General features: G+C 35.3%; 1 protein-coding gene across 2 annotated transcripts in view; it reads right to left on the bottom strand.

Moving 5' to 3' along the window:
* LOC108739521 overlaps positions 1 to 22,227 on the bottom strand; it is a 250,548-nt gene that overhangs the window by 44,161 nt on the left and 184,160 nt on the right. For both annotated transcript variants that reach the window (XM_018473447.2, XM_018473446.2), the window contains exon 3: positions 9,459 to 9,571. In XM_018473447.2, coding sequence (XP_018328949.1) covers positions 9,459 to 9,571 — 113 coding nt within the window. The remainder of the gene's footprint in view (positions 1 to 9,458; positions 9,572 to 22,227) is intronic.

Here is a 22,227-nt window from a genome sequence, read left to right as displayed (position 1 = left end):
TTACTTACATATATATATTATTTATCAGTTGTAGTAGCAGTAGCAGTAGTTGTAGTAGTAGTAATTTATCATTACTTAATACTTTTTTGACAAATTAAAATAAAAAAGTCTGATTCAATATTCTGAGTTTTATTCAAGGAAAACTTTATGGAAGTCCGTATTTGATAACTTACTGTAATAGTAGTAAATGCTAAAATCCTGCCAATCAATAATGAATTTGACAAACAAAGCCTGGGATAATCCCGGTAATTTCGGATGCTAAGCAATCCTATATAGATCACTAGTTCCCCTATGTTTCTCTGCAATTTGCAAATGCGCCATCCCACAATGCAATGACTGAGTCATCGCCTATTTTTCTGGTTCTAAGGTTTAATAGTGGTACACTTAAGGCTTTATACAAGCATGTATACTACAACCAGTTCACTTTCACCAGAGTAGCTGAGATAGATCGTTGACGACATTTGACACCGAGCTCCTTTTAATTAACGCTAATTAGCGGATGTTGTAGGTTCAAAGAACGTGTTTTTCATTTCGGAAAATGACCCAGCAGAAACTTAAATGGATTATTATAATATAACTATTTTATCTACACGATTTTTAATGAATGCCGTTGTGTATACGTTCATAGTGGTATACTGCAAAGGACAGTAGCGCAGAAAAAAGTATTGTAGGACTTTTATCATGCCTTATTAGAAGGGTTGGTATTGTTTCGGATTACCTGATACCTTCGTCGACTCCCAGAACATATTTTTAACGGTCTCTTTCAAAATACGCGTTTTGTTCAAGAAATAAAATTGAAAAGTTTTACTTATCTAGAATAATGTTTTGACTGGATTACTGTAAATTAACCATAATGTTCTTCCAGTAGATGATGGCATTAAACATGGGAATGAAATTCAAGTGAAAAATACCTTCCTTTAACTTGTGCTTTTTAAATGCGGTTTTTTTATACAGTCTTACCAAATATGTAAAATTGTATTTCATCTGTTGTTGACATTTTCAATATATATCAGATGTATCAATTTGGAGTCTAGTAAATTCGAGAATTCTCCCCCTTACACTTATTTACAGTCAGTTTTTAATGTTCCAGCACAAATCAAATAACAACTGTTGTTATTGATTAGAATTTTGTTCATTATCTTCGCATTTTCTTTTTATTTTTCATTTCATATTACAACTACAATGTTCACATAAATGTAGTTTTAGACAAAGGTTTGAGTTCCATGTGTTTTCATACAAAAACCACAAAAAAAAAATCGGTTGTCTATAAAGTCGGTTCACTGACGATAATTGAACGTGACAACGTCATAAGAAAATACTGATGGAATGGTTTCATTTTTCAAAAGAAAGTTTTAATTTTATTTGCTTGATAGATATTTTGTATGGATATAGAGAAGGAGGTAAATGGAAATGTATTATTGTATAGCAACTGTCCACGCGGACGCATCGCTCACTCAAGTAGGAGAGAGATAGATGTCGAACGCCGCCGAACGCGGAGGCCGATTGTGCCTCTTTGTTGCTCGTTCCGCGCTCTCGCTTGCACTTCAAGCCTTAAATGGAACGCCTCAGAGCGAGGTAACGCCACATGAGTCATGTTTTTTCGTGCGTGCAGCCGGCTCCATCGAATTATAAGACGTTACGTCAAAAATTACATTTGGAATGTCTACCATTTACACATTGAAATTCTATCATCGGATAAATATTTCAGCATTATTAAGCCTACTCCATAGTAAAATTGTTAACCCATACATCTACGTAACCATTTTGGCATTCGTCTGAGTTTCCATGATGCAGGAATTTTTCCCTTTGTCACCATTAGTCAACCACGAATGTTTTTCATCAGCATATGCATTGAGTATCATATAGGGGTAATACCGTCTAAATTTCGTTTTAGATGAAAATGTAAATTTGCAGCACGCGTACCATAAACTATTTTGAAAGCTACTCTATTTCAAAGAGGAAGCTCGGTTACGTTGTCCCATCTGATAATTTTCATATTCGATGGATTGCAGTAGGCAGAGGCAGGGTTTCCAGTTGCAGTTGCTGTTGTTATAAAAGCAATTCCGATATGAAAAGCATCGTTCGAACAGCCATTTTTTTCCATTGCACAATATGAATAAAAGAGCGTATGTCATGTACGAGAAACAAATCAAAATGAATAGTCATTTTGTCATACGGAAATGGAAATAAATGTAAACTAATGCACTTATTATACAATTTAACAGCGAAAATTTGTCGATGCTAATTCAAAAAATTGATGTTTATCGCAAAAAGCATATAACAGGTTAATGTGAAATAAAACTTCATATAAAAACTGCGTTACAAATCGTTAACAGTTTAAGATTATCGAGGGACCAGAGGTCCGTGTCTGTTTCGCCAGGCAGTGTTAGATATTTAAATGTAAACATTAATAAAGAATGTTAAGAAACAAATAAACGTACCCCTTTATACTATTAGTCTCATTGTATTTTTCAGCAAGGCTTTGTACGAGTGCCAAACGTGGACGATGGTCGAGGCCAAAAAGGAAAGATTAGAAACATTTCAAATTTGTGTTAAGGATGTTTGGGAGGTATGTCAAAATGCTACGAGACAAATAAAAATTTGGAAGAACGTTCCTCATTCAATTCTGAAACTCCTGTAAAAATTACAAATCGATTCAGTAAACCGTTAAAAGGTTATTGAAATTATTAAAAATTGTAATTTTACACGTTATTTTATGGAGATTCGTTAACCGAACAGATTAAATTTATTTTTATTAACAGAAAAAAAGCTACCAGAAATTTCAAACTTTTATAATAAGTAACTTGAACTCTGGAGAATCACTTTAGCGTAAGGTTATTCAAATTCACTAAATGGTTATCGAGGAAAAAATGAAAAATTAGCTGAAAATCTCGTTTTTACTTGATAATATAATGATAATATTTATAATTGTCTGAAATAAATGCAATTTTAAAGTTTTAATTATTATTTAAACATATTAAAAAGTTTTACGCTCATTATTAATAGAGATTGAAACTAAATATTTTTTGTTTCGAAGTTGAAATCAAGGCATATTCACTGCTACAAAATTTTCCATATTATTCGTTATTTTATTCAAAGTTTTTGGTCAAATTCCAAATTTTCTCTCAAACCGTATACCTTTTTTTTTTAGTATATACAGTATTTATTTACGTTATGATATGCTGCAAAACCTAATTAATATCGAATTTCTAATTTTATGTACTCTTGTCTCCGATTGTACCTCCCAAACATCCTTAAGGAACTATGATGATGTTACGTTAGGAATGATACATAAGAACGAGTAGGAGAACAGAGGGCACTGTGGAAGTCAATTAAAAAAAGGTGAGATAGGACACTTTCTCTGACATGAAAGCTGAAGGGATAGTCAGCGAGATATTAGAAGTAGAAACAGGAGTTAAAAGGGGCAGAGGTAGAGTTTCATTAGATTACAAGTGGTTAGGGATATGGGATGCTCAAGTTTTAGGAAAATGTAACGATTGGTTCATACATTCTTGTTAAAAGTTGCTTTTGGTTACTTACTTTTATACTTATTAAAATAATGAATGATATTCTTATGTCTGCAATTGTTTCTGTTATTTTTATCACACGGATAATGGAACAAGTTTTGTTCGGATCCTATCAATTAATTTTATTATCGATACAAAAAGGCTGTGCAGTTTTCAACTATACTCGTACAGTGGGGGTAGCTCGTTAGCAAGGCAATCAGAACGAAAAGCTTTCGGTTCTGTACAAACAAATGGAAAACATCGGTTTTGGCCGAAACACAAATATAGGTGCCTTTTTGGAAGAGGAGGCAGAACAAATAAGATTAGGCAAATGAATGCGGACTATATACATAACACAGAAGGTCGTTGTTTTTTCGACGATGATGTCTGTCTCGATTGTCTGTGGGAGACCAACTGTTGACATAAATCAACCGTTTTCGAGTAATTCCCGCGGATTACACAGTGCAGCAAAATATTTTCATTAGGTCCCGTAACTGGGAAGCTTAAAACGTTATAAATGAGGAAATCTGGACGACTCGTTAACGTTAACATGACTGATGAGAGTATGGTGCTGTGGCTTTTGCAAGATTATTATAAATCCTCGTCATTTACTCTCTCTCTCTCTCTCTCTCTCTGTTTCTCTGTCATTCTGTTTATTTTCGGAAGATAAATAATTCGAAACAAATATAATTTTAAAAATAACCACAAGAACTGGCTTAACGATCTCCAACATTTAGAGGAACGATTTAGAAAATGTTGAAAACGTACCTCAACAATTCTTAAAAAAATATTTTTAATAGAACTAATTCTCTTAATTTTTGTAAAGCGATCAGGGTAGATATGGGTACGAATTAAAGAACGAGTGGAGTAAAACCTGTAATTATCACACCTTACTATAAAAATCGTCAACACCAGGAAGGTTAAAAACCTTCTTGAAATATCCGCTGTCTGATATTATTTCTGTATGTTTAGCATCTAGCAAGGAGGCGTTAGAATGAGCTTTATATAAAATGGAAACGGTATTGACACAAAAGAGTATGACCAAAAATGAATAAAAATCCATTTTTTCAAACAGTGGTAGTTTTTGTTTTATTTTTAGTATAAAGCAAACTGAAAATTTCAAATACTAAAAACATTTTGTTAAACAACTTTTCTGGCTCTTTTCAACTTTTTAGTAGCCGCCCAGGCATCCACAGCTTTTATCCTAAAAATTTATGTATTTGTAGGACCGTTTTTCTGTTAAAATCTATCTAAAAGGAGTTGTATAAGTAATCTTTCGTTGAGTGGTCCCAGTGTTGTGCTTGTTATGGCTAATATGGTGCATTTACATACAAGAAAATATTACAAATCAAGACATACACCAACAAAATCAGATTTTAAAATTTTATTTAGATTTGACGAGAATTTCGTGTGGTTGACGGACCACTTTCTCGTTGCGTATCACATTTTAAATTTGCAAACTTTCAACACTGCACAAATACATCAGGAATGTATTAAACAAACAAAATAAACAAGTGTCATGCTGGAACACACATACGTTGGTTGCAAAATGCAAATTTCAACTAGTTTTTTGAAATCGGCAGGGGCTAATCTGTATTAATCCGAAGCATATCCTTACAAGGAAAAGGTATAGATTATGAATTCGAATTGTAGCAAAAGCTTTTACATCTACCTTTCGCTTGAAAGTAATTGATCTAAGACGTTTGCAATTTGTAGGTCGTTTGAAGGGTCATCCGTTTGTTAATTGTAATCACAAATCAAAACTGGCTTTACATGACTGACCGTAATCGGTATATGAACAAAGGTAGGGAGGGGGCGAAATATCGATATCGGAACAATGTTCTGGAGATGGGATGTCGGTTTGGGCCTAAGAGAGAGAGAGATAGTGTGTGTAGGCTTTCCATTTTCCCAACTGACTTGAGCTGTTTACTTGCCCGAAGCACTAAAATTAGTATTCGGATTTGTATTCGGAAAATTAAATTAACCAACGTCGTTCCAACATAACGTGTAAGTTAAATGGATGAGCCGTTCCCTAAGGATGAATAGGAGACAAAAGCAGTTAAGGTCATTGTGACAGGAATTCGCCCGGCGAACGATGAAACTCGATCTCACCGAATATCTCTCGTTCGAATTTGCTATTTAATGATAACGAGCGTGTAATAACAGCGACCGTCTGATGAAGCGTTTCTCGCTCTCTGTCTCTTGTTTGACTACGTGATAAAACGTTTATAATACATACTACTATTTGTATAACAAACCGAATCTGGGTGTTAGCCTTGTATATACAGCAGCTTTGTTCGAGTTTAAAATGTCTGTATCAAACGTTAAGCTTAAGTTGACCACGCAAATAATATTTACACTTTTGGAGTTTTATAAATACCTAAGTATACATCGTTTAGTTTCTGTAGCGATGTGACCTTCAGTTTGACCGGCGCAAAGTAGAAAAGAACAGCACCAGGTCAGAAAAGGAAGGAGACAACTCTCGGCCAAACTCTTAACCGGTGAGGAGCGTATAATCCGTACAGTACTGCACGGAAAAATTGACCATTTTATCCACTACAATTGCATTGCTCAAATGTGCTGTTATTGGTACCATTTACTACTGAAAATATCAACGAGATGTTTATTTATATTTGAAGACATATTAAAGGCTTTAACGCTTGTTTTCGACTCGCACTACTATTTATGATTGAACAAAACTTTTGGCAGGTACTGTATGGAAAAGTATGTTTAATGAACAAGAGTCGAGAGTATAATGAGCTTTTTTCTCCCTATCTACCATTTTGCTAGCGCGCATCCAAGACATTGGAAGGGGCACATCACTAGAGAAAGTACATGAAGTATACATTCAAATATTCTCACGGGATAAATTGTTACTGTCGATTTTTTGTTAATTATTTATTTTAATTATCTCATTATAATGTGTTTTTATTGGGCTTAAGGTGTTAAAATGATGAGAAAGGCGAGATTAGAAAACAATTACAACTTTACTATATAGTAAAGTAAAATTAGATATGAAATACAAAAAGATACAAACTACAAATGGATTTACAGTTAGTTCTCAAGTAATCCAGATAGATTACATTACAAATGAAAATTGAACAAAAACGTTTATAAAAATCTTCCTCTCAATATAGATCAATACACTTTAAAATTTAACAAAACCATTTACGTTGACAGGAGCGTTACAATCATCTTAACCAGGAGGTAGCGCCAGCCACCAACAATTGGGGTTTCTTACCGGTTATTCGTTAAGGGTAGAATCATTTCGTTAACGCGTTCCCGATTCGACTGTCCGCGATTAGACCATTGATGATCCCCGTTCACGCGCCAAACTTATTGATGAATCAGGGATTATTTGTATATAGTTCAACATGGGTCATTCACTGGTTGTAGCTGATTTAGTGAAAACTGATGATATTTCCGATACTAACAAGGTAGGAAACCTTTTCTGTCTTTTTCGACGACTTCGTGAAGTTCTTTAATTTTCACAGTAACCAGAACTAGCGAATTTGAGTTAATTTCTGTTTGTACATAGATAATTCTTAAAAAAGTTTTAAATAATGTTTGCAACAAAAGCCTCAGAATATATCTACGTACCTGGTGTCTGTTATATGTCAAAAAAGAAAACCAAAAATGTTACGAGTTTGGAATATCCTTCAACATTCCTACAACAGGTGTAGGCGGGAGAAACTAAATTTTCCATTTTTAAATACATAATTACTAAACAACGAAAACGCACAATTTCTACTTCCTCCGCACATTATTAATTTGGACAACCACAAAATTGTTGGGATTCACATTACCTAATTAAGATAAACTTTAAATTTGTGATGTCAAACTATACAGAGTTATGGATCGGAAGTTGAAGCTATATTTCTTCATAAGTTTCTGATTTCTGATAACTTTTTTGCTTCTGTCATGCTACCACGTTATATCCAAACATGTTTGTGATGTTTTTTTCAGGGATTACAACCCCCATTAAAAGAAACAGCTGTTTCACTGAAGCCCAAGCAGACGTAGTTTTAAAACGTATTAAATAAGGTATCAAAAGTTAAAAGTTAATAGGAAAATTGAAATTTGGCAAATTTATATAATAAACAAGAAAACAGAATAACTACAATAAACAGCATTTATAAAAATTTTCTTTCATTAAAAACTGCAATGTATTTACGTTGGATAATGTGGTCGTACATTAAAAATACGAATTTATGAACATCAATATTGGAAAAAGAGATATAAATTGTCCAATAAGCTTTGCAAAACACTGCATTTAGAACTGTTACCTATTTACCGACAATTTATCTAACGTACTTTAATTGTAACATATGTAGATACACTAAAATAATCCAAAAGGCGTTAAGGACGATTAGGACCGTTTCCCCTTGTTGGTGCCTTCTTTTAAATTATTGAGATCGATGTGGTTACACGTGTGGGTATTTGGATTAGGAGTAGGTACAATTCGAGTCAGTAACGACTTGACTAATAGTTCTGGGAAGACCGCTGTCGAAAACAACAAATAAATGCCCCGCTCGTTACGATCCGGGGGATTTTCTAATTTGGAGGCGGACCCGTGTCATCGTACACACGAAAAGAGAGAGACAGAGAGAGAGATAGAGAGAAACGCGAACCCATTAGAGGAGGAAGAGGAGTGTGTTGTGCCGCGGACAATTATTATTATTCCGCCGAAATTACGGGCCGATTGTGGCGGGATATGTTCGGGTGTTCGTGCCGCAAAAGATAATTTATTTACAACATGGCTTCTCGGTACCATTACCACACGATATGGTAGTAAGGAAATGGCGTTCTACCGTGTAATCTATGAATCCGTTTTGTCGTAGTTGGAAGACGGTGAAATGGGGCACAGTATACATACAGTATATCAAACCCCTTCGCTTTATTCCCTTGGGGATGTACGATAATTACTACGAAAGCAGTAAAGAAATTTCAATTGAAGCGGAAGTAAGTGCACAAATAAATATTTGGCCAAAAAATTGTTTTCGTTGATGGGTAGGTACAGGGGCATCAACCACGTGTGGGATTGGGGTTACAACACCCAGGAGACCCAGACCCAGTAAACAATTACCATAAACTTCAATGCGCAAAAATAATAAGATTTTTGTTCTGATAAAAATTTGTTAAAAAAACACATTTAATTTAATTTTCATAGAGAACATAATTAAAGCTGGAGTTCATTTTGTTGAACGTTTGGCCCATTTCTAGTGTGGACATTATCAAGCCATGATTTATCTTAATACAGAAATAGCTATCGTCCAATGCGCTTCTCTAAGCATTACAATCTGTTGGGCCACGTCTCGCTGGTCCAGTTGTACAAGTTTGTACTAACACTAGATAATACATATGTAAGATATTCGTTGTGAAGTTTGCAACAAATTGAAATTGCTTTTAAAAGTTTGAAATACTTACTTCCAGAAAATACCACAAATGGCGCGGTAAACGCCATCTACAGTACGATGCTACATTTTAGGATTACGTATGCTTCAACATAATCGAATAAAATAATTCGAAGTGATCTGTATTCTGTCGAAACTGCCAGACTGTTGGAGCTGCCTGCGACGCGCTGATGAGATCCAAAAAGATCAAAATCGCGATCCGCGTCTGGCATAATACAGACCACTTCAAATTATTTTATTCGATTGGTAATGTGCCTACCACGCCGGGATTCTTTCAGTAAGTAGATATCCATCTATTTAAATGGACCTTGTTGAAGCATACGTAATCCTAAAATGTAGCATCGTACTACAGATGGCGTTTACTGCGCCATTTGTGGTATTTTCTAAAACGCGCTGTTAAGACAGCAGGTAAAAGTTGGTCTGTGTTTTGTCGGAGCTGCCTGCGACGCGCTGATGAGAACCAAAAAGATCGAAATCGCGATCCGCGTCTGGCAGTTTCGACAGAATACAGACCACTTCGAATTATTTTATTACTTACTTCCACACAAGGATGACGCCGATAAAAACAGCAAGTCCAAGGAGTACAGAGCACAGGACTATCACAGCCGATGTCTGAAATGATGGGCTGCTCCGATAGCTCGCGTCGATGAGCTGTAACAAGAAAAAGAACACAATTTAGGGGCTGCTCTTTTCACCTCTACACTTACGTAAATATTCCACACAAACAAACAAATACACGCATGTATATTTATGTATGTAACGCACAGACCCGTTCTAGTGGGAGTACCTCAGAAGCCATCTGGAGCACACGTTGCCTAATTTAACGTGATTTATATGGATTATGCTTTAATCGCGACCGACGTTTACAGAGCACATCCGATAAACATGATGATCCCCTGGCACTCGAGAACCTGGTAACTGATAACAAGCAAAGACAACTATATAATCTAATGGGGGCAAAAAAATGTTCGCCAGGAGAGAAAACCGATTGCAACAAGAGCTACACAAGAAAGAAATATACCCCACATTCGGTCCTATGATCGTTAGGATACAATAAATTGGATACAACTGTGTGTTAGTATCATCATTATTATTATATGGGTATAAAGCATGTCTGACTACGCAAAACACTCTAACTCATTTATTTATTTATTTAAATATTTCTCGCAATTTTTAAATGTAGCTATTGTTATCCCAGAATGCAATTAGTAACAGATATATATTGCAGTCAAGGGAAGAAAAAGTAGGGAAAGAGCGAATATTTATAAAGATAGGAGACGAAAAATTAGAACAAGTGGCTGATTTTAGGTAAGAAGTTAGATAAGTCAGGACGGAAGGAGTAGTAGGGATATAAAGCAGAGAGTCGAGTCGGCTTCAATAAGGATACCGTGGATAGAGAAGGTTAGAAATGAAGAGGTATTAGAAAGAATAGGAGAACGGGATAGGTTGGTAGGATACCTTTTCATGCATGGAAGGTCTAGTCAGAGATATATTAAAGGCAGAAAGGGGAGTTAAGAGGAGTAGGAGATGAATAATTCGAAGAAGTGGCTGATTTTAGGTATCTAGGAAGACAGATAAGTCAGAACGGAAGTAGTAGGGATATAAAACAGAGGACAGCGCAGGGTCGAGTGGTCTTCAGTAAAAAGAATTCACTTCTATGCTTGCCAACGGTGAATTTAGAATGTCGGAAAAAGTTGTTAAAGGTGTATGTTTGGAGCACGCCGCTGTACGGGTACGAAACATGGACAGTGGGCGCAGAAAAGGTGAAGGAACAGACGAATGATGAGGATACCGTGGATAGAGAAGGTTAGAAATGAAGAGGTATTAGAAAGAATTGGAGAACAGAAGATATTTAGTACAGCGATCCTACGGGAAAAAGCTTGTTCCCCATAAAGCAGATATTACTTAAGTGTGGATGATTTTCCTTTTAAACAACCATTTTTTTTTTACAGTATGTCACAGAAAGAGATATCAGAGTATTATTAGTCATATCGAACTATTGCATGACGAAAAAGGGATAATGAAATTGGTTTATTTGATCGAATATTCAATAAACTAAACGTAATCAGCAGATCCTTACCGTGAAGAACCAAACTACGCATACAATGGGAGACAAATTATCTTCTCTTACGATGATAAAAAGCAAATATGGCTTCTGGATTGAATGTGCTAAACAAGAAAGTAACGAATGTTTTGTCATTCTAAATAGATTTCTCAAAGAAAATGGTCACAGTAACTTCAAATGAGGGTAAAGCCATAAATGAGCGTCGATTCAATCTCAAAAAGTGCTTGAAAGAATATTTTCCAAAGGAGTTACAAGACACTCACTGAGTAGAGAATTCATTCGCAAATCAGGCTAAACCATCAATGTTACTGTGCCGATGTAAATGATCGATATTATCAGTTCAATCAAATTTGAATGACCTTAGGGAATTTAGGAATGATATTCTAAAGTAGTTGACAAGATTGTTACTTTACCTAAGTAAAAAATGTACACTCAAGATTTTGAATTTAATATGCAGCATTATAAAAATATAAAACATATTAAGTAACTATGATTTAATTATTGAAATGGTTTAACTATACCTACATATTTTTACATTATTTTTTTTTTCCTTTCTTTTTGGCAAAACAGACTGCGTTGCCTTAAATCTCGTAATTTAATATAAATCAACCATGAAGAAAAATTTACTATGTAAGGTATCTCCACACAATATTATAACATAAATTCTGTCCCGTTTTGAAAATCTGCCGGCTGCCACCAACACTTGCACATACAAAAAAAAAATAAGAAGCAGAGAAAAGAAACAGATGAACCGTTCTAAAATAAACGACGAAAACAAAAAGGTATCCAATGCTTCTAAAGGGTAATTAATTTCTCCTGGAAGGCGATGTCAGAAACAGCGAACATGCAAGGAAACCAATTGTGTAAGAAAAACTAACGATTAAATGGCAACAGCAAGATATCTCTTGGTTCTGAAAGAAAATTACCTACTAACTAATAGAATAAAAAAACACTGTTAATAATGTCGAAAAGAGATTCGGTGATGGTTTCAGCCGAAGGACATTATTAAAAGTACGTGAATTACAGTATGCGCTAAGGAAAAGTAAAAAACAAACTTTTGGGTAACTTTTTAATTACCACCAGCTACAAATATTGGCGGATAAAGGTTGTCGCACACTTGTCCGTTCCGTTTCAGTACGTCTAAATACGGATGCGATAAAAACGATGTAAATGAATAGATAACAGCTCAGAAATCCAGAAAGAAATGTCGACGGATCGGTGTGCGGGTCTCCGATTCTCCCTGACAAAGAACGATACGTAGTGTAGGTATTGAACTGTTCAAGTGAGCGCATTGCGGATCGGCACAGCGGTGGCCAGAATCATCTTGTTGAGACAAGTCGGACACACATATGTTTTGCAAATTTGCAATATTTCGGCTGTTGTTTAGAGTTAGAGCAGAAAGAGTTCCCCCTCTTTTAATTAAAGGGGTGGATCTACACGCTCCCCTTTCTCTTTTTATTTTCTTCCTCTGTCAATAATACAGCTATTACAATTGCTTCTTTACTACAACTGTTGCTTTTAGGCATGGTGATACTCAATCGTCGCTATTAGGCGACGGACAACATCGTTTCGTGTTGTGATGGGCAATTGGGCGACAACCTTTATCTGTGAAATGTTACTGCCACACTATTTGCATAAGTGATCCAAAGAAACCATAGCAAAACGTGGATCAGTACAGACGGACCGGAAATCAAAAAGTCCAAAAACAGATTTATCTGTTTAGCTTTTCAGTTCGGAAATGATAACAGACTTTCCAATAGCACCAGCTAATCTAGAAACACTGTGTCAGCATTGGTAGCATGGTGTCAGCATTGGTAACATGGAACTAAGCGGCATGGCTTACAGCATATTGCTCGGCATTCGGGAAGACGCCGGTTCGATTCCGGGTCTGTCTGCCTTGGTCTATGTTTTTCTGTGGTTTCCTTGGATCTCTTAGACAAATGCTGGGACAGTAATATTCCACAGATAATCTTTCATTCTCTTCTGTCTTCATTTCGTCCGTCTCATCTTTCTCACCCGAACCACCACCACCATCCATTCCCACGATTCCCGAAAGGATGCTGAAGAGGGCCTTCAGCCCTACCTTCCGGAGTAGTCCGCCTATCAGCATTAGTGGCTGGTGGGAATTAAAAATCGAAAGGTCTCTTTTGTCTTTTTGTTTTTAACATGAGAGAATTGGACGAGTAGGAAATCTGTTTAGTCGACTCAAAGAGCGCTTGATGTTGTAGATTTGTTCACGTTCTGTTGTTTGTGATGCTGTTGTCTTCTATATTTAAGGCAGCGACTACATGGGGCCTCACACGAACATCCATGTCGTTTCCACAACAGTAGTATAATACTTGAAGAATTTTAATGCGCTCATGCGGTCATGTCTGTCCCGGAGATCAAAATGTCAAGGGGATTTTAATACATACACACACATAAACAGTTACATACACATAGTTATATGTATTTATAGGTTAAACAAAAGCTACATGAGCTGAGGACGCGCGGATACGAACAATTATACAGGCATTGTATACCTGAATCTTCTTGCCGGTTACATCCAAAGAGAGATAAATATTGAAGATGACGTCGGAGTTGTTGTTGTTGGGCGTTGCGGTAAACAGGTGCTCGCAGTTGCATTTTAGGACTTGAACGGATTTAATAACCTTAATGAGTTTTGTTTACGGTGCATTTACATTACGTTTACGGCTACCGATTTCCAAGTCGTTTCGGAACAGTGTCCTGTCATTAACGTTCGTCGTAATTTAAGAAAACTCATCAACAATTCGATATGGCTGACAATACACAAATGGCCATTGTACTCCAGAGGAAAACTTCTCTTAATGTTTCCTAATATATCTTTGGATAATGCATAGCTGTTTGTTAAAAGTTCAATGATAACGTTAAATGCGGACAGAGAAACATCATTAAGTTTTAAAAAGTATAATAATAAGGATTGGGTGCCAAGTTTAGAATAGAGAACGAGTGTATAAGAATGGAAATTATGGAAGACAGGGAGGTAGAATGTCAGATATATGTGTTAGAAGGATGTGGAGATAGTACAACTTGGGAAGAATGCCATGAATTGGCGAATGAGGATTAGGGTTGACCCTTTAGTCAGCTCGAAGGAAATTTTAAGGAAAGAGGGTAGTTTTTTTAGGACAATATAAGAGATGACGAAGGAAGGTAGTGGAGGGGTGTGAAAACAGGAAATTTAGGTTAGATAAAAGTGTGCTGGAAGGGTAAAGGTAATTTTCCAATAACAATGTTATTTTTAAGAGCTAGTCAGAGTCATGTTAGAGGCAGAAACAGGAGCTAAGAGGAGTAGAGGTGGATCTAGATTAGATTACTGTTCGTAAATAGTTAAGGATGTAGGATGTTTCTATTTTCTATTCGATTTTTCATTTCCATCTCCTACGTCTTCACCTCCCCTTCCTATCTAAAAACATCTTTTTTTACAAACAATCACCAATGCTTCTTTATCTAAACGTTACCACCTTCCTCTCTCCCTTTAGAGACCGAATTTCAAAAAATCTCTCCCTAAGTGCACTCCTGGAGTACCACAGAAATATTTCCCCCAAATTTAATAGTGTATACTATTGTAGTTTCAAATGATCTACTTTTTAGAAGACACCATATATAAAAATCGGTTGTCTGTAAAGTCGGTTTACTGACGATAGTTGAACGTGACAACGTCATAAGAAAATACTAATGGAATGGTTTCATTTTTCAAAAGAAAATTTTAATTTTATTTATTTGATAGATATTTTGTATGGATATAGAGAAGGAGGTAAATGGGAATGTATTATTGTATAGCAGCTGTTCACGCGCTCACTCAAGTAGGAGAGAGACAGACAAGCCTTAAATGGAACGCCTCAGAGCGAGGTAACGCCGCATGAGTCATGTTTTTTCGTGCGTGCAGCCCGGCTCTATCGAATTATAAGACGTTGTCACGTCAAAAACCTGATAAAAACATTCATTAAAGGGTTTGTTTGTATAACATCAAACTCCTTCTTTTCACTTTTTCTTAAGGAACTATTGCATTAATGGCAATAAGCGAATGATATTTTTCAGAATACAGAACATTTTATCAAATTAATTTCAATATTTACCTATTTTAGAGAACGTTATTAGTAGGGAGTTCTCATATTAATATCTACTTTTTGGAGAGAACCAATTTACATATTACATCAGGCTCTGTCTAGATGGTTGATGAAAAAATAATTTATTTATTGTATGTTACAAACGAGAAACATAAGATGGCATCTAAAATATTTTCAAAAATGAAACCGAACACTTGAAGATGAGACATGCGACGTTATCCAATGGAATGTTATTTCTTATTTTTATTTCTATATCAAGAAAGATACAGCCACACATGCATACAAATAAACTAAGACAGTATGAACATAAATTTTTATTATCTACATGTATAATCTAGTGTTGTTCTTTTTTAAGTTATTTCCGTATTCTAGAGCAATAATATATTAATGTATACATATGTAGGTAATGCGTATCTAAAATAATTCCGGGTCCTTGTGGATGGACGAAATTCGGATATTTTGTTTTGAATAAGCAGCTAGCAGCGAAGCGGCCACAAGCGTACGCAATAAATTCATTCGAACTATCGGAATCTGCAGCTGTCCCATATATTTTTGAATAAAACAAGGCAAACCTGGAAAATGCGCTTCATAGAGGAACTTAACGATGAAAAGAATAGCCGATAGAACATTACAAAGTGAAGGAAACAAACGAGTTGGGGCTTTTATTGGCCATAAAACCGTATGAACTGAGGTGAAGTTTACCGTAATTTTATGTTTAACTATCCCATAAAGGCCGCAATAATGACACTAAATTTTATCACCTACAATTGCAACGAAACACGGGAAGTTTCATTTAATCATGAATTAGGGATTACCCGGCTCGTATGTATGAACCATATACACTAATAACCGAACAAACGAATATTCTATTACATACATGCAATCATAGAAGGGAGGCATCATATTTTTAAAAATACGACCTGGTATAGGAAAAATTGTACAAATACCTTTAGCGATGTTTTCATATACAGTGGAATTCGTTTATTGTGACACCGCCTATATTAACCAACCGTTTAATATGAAGTAATTGCAGTATTAAGTTTGGTTTTCATATTAAATTCTCGGTAGGGAAAATACCACAAATGGCGCGGTAAACGCCATCTGTAGTACGATGCTATATTTTAGGATTACGTGTGCTTCAACAAGGATATGGATATCTACTTGCTGAAACGAATCCCGGTGTAGCTAACCTCAACGTGATAGGCACGTTATCGTAATCGAATAAAATAATTCGAAGTGGTTTGTATTCTGTCGAAACTGCCAGACGCGGATCGCAATTTCGATCTTTTTGGATCTCATCAGCGAGTCGCGCCATTTGTGGTATTTTCCGAAACGCGGTCTGTGTTCTGTCGGAGCTGTCTGCAACGCGCTGATGAGATCCAAAAAGAACGAAATCGCGATCCGCGTCTGGCAGGTTCGACGGAATACAGACCACTTCGAATTATTTTTCTCTATGGGAAAGTTTGGATATAAAGACTCCGTTTAAAATGACATCGTTTATTATGACTGATTCTCAAGAAATCATATCCGGCTATAGTGACCCAAATGATTAATATAATAACAATTTCGGTCATTTTTCCGACCTTTTCTAGCCCAATTCATCGTTCTTTTTCTGTTAATAAATATATACAATTTGTATATAACTAACCAAAATAGAAAGTTGTTTATTTTCTAAGACTTTGTATGACGCCCGCTTAGTATGACGTGTTTGTCATTTCCCTTCGATTCGATAAGCGGATTCTACTGTACTTATAAATAATGAAGTAATATGTCCAATAAGCGCAATTTAAAGCTTTGTTCAAATGTTTCTGAGATTAGTTTCTATCAGTTTAGGACAGTAAGGGATTAAGGTGAGACGTAGGGTGCTTTACATACATAGGTTTCAAATCTCCTGCTACTTATTGTAAAACTATGTACAACTACTAACTCGTATTGTGATTTTATACAACCATTCTACCAAATTTTTATTGCAAAAACTACACAATTTCACTTAATAATAAAACTATTCTCCGATCAAACGGACACTTTTTTTTTAATGTTAATTAACTGAATCACGACAATAGGTTTATAGGAATGGTTTTTCTTGCAATCATACAAGTCTAGGTATAAAAGTTTCAACTTGAATCCAATCCTGTTTTACGATTTGCAAAAATTACCATCGCCATTCGACGGATTGTCAACAAAAGAAGGTCGGTGTTTATGTTTACAATAAACTACAACTTTATTTTATTTCCCAAATTGCTAAATAAACATCATTACAGAAGTTTAGGATTAAAAACTTCTATTTAGGTGGTCCGGTGCAAGTGGCAGCAGATTTTACGAACGGAGTGGCGCCTTGTCCGAGCCCTTTTAAGTGAGATATTACAAAAGCATCTCAGTGTGTTCAAGTTTAGGAAAGTCTGGAACCTTTTAGTCGAGAATTCAGCGGGCGACACAAATTAGTCCTTATAATTAGAATCGACTGCCGGAGTTTTTTTAATTTTATTTTACAAAGGGCCGCCTTCAGTTTCGAACCAAAACGAACATTGTTTTCTGTTCAGGTTTATTATCATTTGCTCTTGAACACATTCATCACTGGCGCGACAATGTATAAACGTGTCAAACGCTTTAAAAACGAGCAGCGATGTTATTTTGTTTCGAAGAAAGAACCGGGAAAACATCCTAGTTTTACTCTGGTTATGCAATGATGGAAGCTGGATAGAAGCTATATTAATTTGAAATCATTTTTTCGATTTTTATTTACCCACTTCAAACTACCTCAAATTAATGAGGGAAAATTGTTGCTGTTGTTACACCCCCGCCTCATTAATTTGAGGTAGTTTGTAGTGGGTAAATAAAAATCGAAAAAATGATTTCAAATTAATATTGCATATTAATCCACTGTTAAGTAATTAACAATGTCATTGGATAGAAGCTAGTTATTATTTCTTTTTTTTTTGAAGTTACAACACGTTTTCTTATAACAAGTGACTTTAACGCGTGTAGTCACAGCAATTTCTTATTTTCTATGTAGCCACACCTATAATAAATATAGTCAAAATTAAACTGTTTCGGCATTCTCAAATTTGTACTTGAAATTGGCAAGTTAGATACAATGCTAAATGAAACCATAACAAAAGATACAGTAAAGATAAGTATTTTAATATATTAACACCTATTTCTACCAACAACGTGAAAATTTAAATGTAAATATATCAGTAGATCGCTGATAATAATAGTTGACAATGTACAAAGGCGATAGAATAGGTAACGTAGTAAAAAGAACACAATTCGGATATTTTTTGGAAAAATCGAAATTTGAGGCGAAACGATATATAACAAATTTAATTTTCCCCTTCCTACCTCCTCAGAACTGCACGGAATTGTTTTGACTTACATACCTACATTATACCTCTCATAACAAATTGTATTTTGTAATTAAAGTAATATTCAGACTACAACGGTCTCAGTGGTTTACAAAACTTAACTTTATTGTTGCAAAGGGGTGTTGAAATATATTTAGACTTTCGGATTTTCGAATGTCTTTATTTATTATATCGTTAAGGTAGGTACATAGTGTTCAAATTGCATTTATTACCCTTTTCGCAAAACTATTTTAGAAAGCCAATTAAGGATTGTTACAAACACCTACGTGTTCACCTTTAGCGCAGTTTCCTTTGTGTAAATTAGAATTTTAATTAAATTTTGAAAATGACCATAATATACATTAATTTTTGTATGAAAGTTGCAGACATGGTTGTGTTAGAAAAGTATATTATAACAAAAAAGAATTAAAAGAAAAAGGAACTTCAGTTCTGTACAAAATAAACAACATACTATGTAAACGCGTTTTTGATTAATACGCAGGGGCGGCCTTAGTTATTGGAAGGTTCCGGGCGGGTGAATTTTTGCGAGGCCCTCGTCTTTGTGGAATTAATTTTAATGATGATACTTGAAAAATGCAAAGTGATTCATAAATAAATTTACAGTTTTAAATTTTTTTATCGAAAATTAAAAAAAATTGATAAGATAGACAAAGATAGCAAATTTGCGGTTTCTTTTAAGATTATTAACTATAACTACCTAACATTTTTCTAATTAGGTTGTTGCGCGAGTGTGAGAGGCCCGTGCAAGAGCGAGGCCCCGGGCGGTTGCCCTGTTCGCCACTCCCAGAGGCCGCCCCTGTTATTACTGCAGATATTTGACGTTCCAGGATCGAAGGCATAATATTTTATTGCTTTCGGTTACTAATAGATACGGCTACTACACGTACAACATATGTTTGTGTGTAGCGTGCACAAAACATCAAAAAATAGAGAGACATCTTTCAAAACGTCCAACAGATGCATCAGGCTATGATGCTGGTGCATCGTCACTGACAGACGAAGCGGACGGCAAGCGTCGCAACGCCAACGGGAAGTGGCGTATCTCACGATAACGGCATTCGTAATTAGAGCGATGTAATTTCTGCCAGATTGCGCGAGACCGTGATTTGTGGATCGAATGATAACGAAATGAAATGTGATTAATTCTGGTATGATTTAGTGGAGATACGAGTGTTGTTGGTTCGTAATGAGCGGCCGTGGTCGCAACCGAGCGTCCCGAAGTGAAACTTTAGGCTATTAGACGCAGATTAGTACGGGGCTGAAACTATTAATACTAATATTGTTGCTTACAGAGATAATGAAATTAAGGTTGGAGGAGTTGCACTGATAAGGGTTGTTATTTGACCCATACTGAGCCAAAGAAAAACTTACTATCTACTGATATTTGTTGCTATAATTGATCTCATCAGCACGTCATAGACGGTCTGGATAAATCAAACAAATGTACCACACACACACACACACACACATATATATATATATATATATACGTACGTCTAAAAGTATTTTAAATGATTTATTATTTACTATTTTACCATTCTACCAAATTTTTATTGCAANTATTTTTTTGAGCTTCGGGATTTTTTAAAAATACGAGTGCATTTTCTGTATATCTTAAAGAAATTGAAAAACTCTACTTTCTGTGTAGAATTAGAAAATAAGGGAAGAATTAATGGGATGCTAAGTTTAAGTTTTGAATAATTTTATGTGCAAGATTTAAGTATATGCTACCGATCGGTAAGTAATCGAGGTAATGAAGTAAAGTGTTACTAATAAGTTATTTCCTGAATTATTTTAAGATTGAAATCGCTAGATAAAGTTAGTAATCTTAAGTTTCTTTTACATTATTACAGTTTTATAACTGCAATTTCTGGCGTAGTAATTTTCAACTTTATTATTAAAAAAAGTTAACTTTAAACTTAATCCTTTTGAACAAAACCCCTCCCGAAAAATATTTCTAGCTACGGCCTTGATTAGAAGCTAATTTATTTTTGTGAATAGATTTACTGTTTATTGAATATTGAGAAGTAGTTAACTGTGAGTTTGTTTAAACAAATAACAGATAGACATTATCACATAACTAATTTTAAATCAAATCCTGAACTCCGAAGCCTCTATACATTAAGTGAAATAATCTACAACATAAAATTTATAACAATTTAGTCTTTTTATCTTCGTTGTTAATAGAATATCGTTTACATTAAAAAAAAAAATTAGCAAGAATCAACTTACTTAAAGTACTTACTTAATTGCAAAGAAGGCACGATGTAGGTATTAACTTTACAGGAGGTAAAGGAATTGTGAAAATCTTTTCCCTTTCAATTCATACACACTTCGTGGTCGTTTTCCCTTAAACTTAGCCCGAGTGAGTCGTCGACACAGTGCATTATCCATGGTTTAATTAATTTTGACGGTTTGCCGTCGTCGTCGTCTTTGACAATAACGGCAACGTCGACGTCGGCGAGTCAGTTACTTCTCCGTCTTCTTCGCTGGCTAAATAATAGTCGTATCTCTTTGATTTGGCGAAAGTTAACACGTTTCATTTTAGCACTGAGTGTAATTAAAACCAGACAGGGATAGAAAACATACACACACATATACACCTACACATACTTATATGCCTATCGAGGCGTTTGGTGAAAGCGAAAATTTTGTGTTAATAAAAGTGTGTGTAGTGTACAGGTTATTCAAAAAGTTCCTGAACTGAAATTTTTGACAGATATTAAATGATTCAATTCTGAAATTTTCTTTCATACATGCGAGCTTTTGTCATGACTATAGAAAATAGTGTAGATAGTTGAGACAGTTATGAAAATTTGAGAAAGTTATCAAATTTTCATAGTAGTACAAAATAGTACAAGATACTTGAAAGAAGCAATAAATACCGAAAAAAAAAATAGCCTATCTCAATATTTCCACCATTTGTAGTATACTTAGCCTAAAGGCTATCAATCGATATCAATTTAAAATTATAATTGGACATATAGGCTTTCTAAGTTTTCCATCAGTACTCATAGGCTCTGTAGGAGATACTTTTTTTTTTAAGTCAGCCTGTTCCAAAACTGTCTGAATGTACTGTGTATCATTCCGTACGCCTCCTCGTTGCTTCTATGCCTCATCAGTGGAGCGAAGGTTCTTTACGTTATTAACGTATGTCGCTTTAATTACTGCGATACGCACTTTCGAGAATGATTTGCACGATGAAAGGCTTCGTTGGAAGGAAGTGTTTCCATTTACGTGAAACGGGAATGCCTCGAATAAGATACAAAATAACATAAAACAGGATGGCATATGTATTATAATTAGAAAACTACTGTTATATGCTATGCATAATTTCCTATTTAGGTCGCTGATGCAAAGTTGGTACATCTCAATTAGAAACATGTTTAAAATTGCAGCCTAATAACACCTATCCCCGCCTAGTAGTACAGTTAGCAATTGTATAAATACCTAGTTCTACGAGAGCGGTTCAATAAGTACCCGTATTTGAAGACAGAGGACGTTCCTGAGGGAAAATGGTGTTGTCATCGTGTGCTGCCATCTATCAAACCACGCCAAAACGAATTTCAGACTGATTGATAGGTTACTTTGGATTTGGCAGCTATTCGACTGAGACGTGTTTCGTTATTTTCGCTAAGATGGAAAAAGAGCAGTATCGTTCGGTAACTCGCTTTTTGTTTTTGGATAGGAAGAAATGCGAGGAGATGAAAACAAAGTTGGATACTGTTTATGGAGACATTTCGCCATCTACGACCACAGTTAGATATTGCTTCAACGAATTTAAACGTG

The sequence above is a fragment of the Agrilus planipennis genome, unplaced genomic scaffold (assembly GCF_000699045.2).
Source record: "Agrilus planipennis isolate EAB-ADULT unplaced genomic scaffold, Apla_2.0 scaffold34, whole genome shotgun sequence".
Classification (NCBI taxonomy): domain Eukaryota; kingdom Metazoa; phylum Arthropoda; class Insecta; order Coleoptera; family Buprestidae; genus Agrilus; species Agrilus planipennis.
This window is presented reverse-complemented; position numbering and strand designations above follow the sequence as displayed.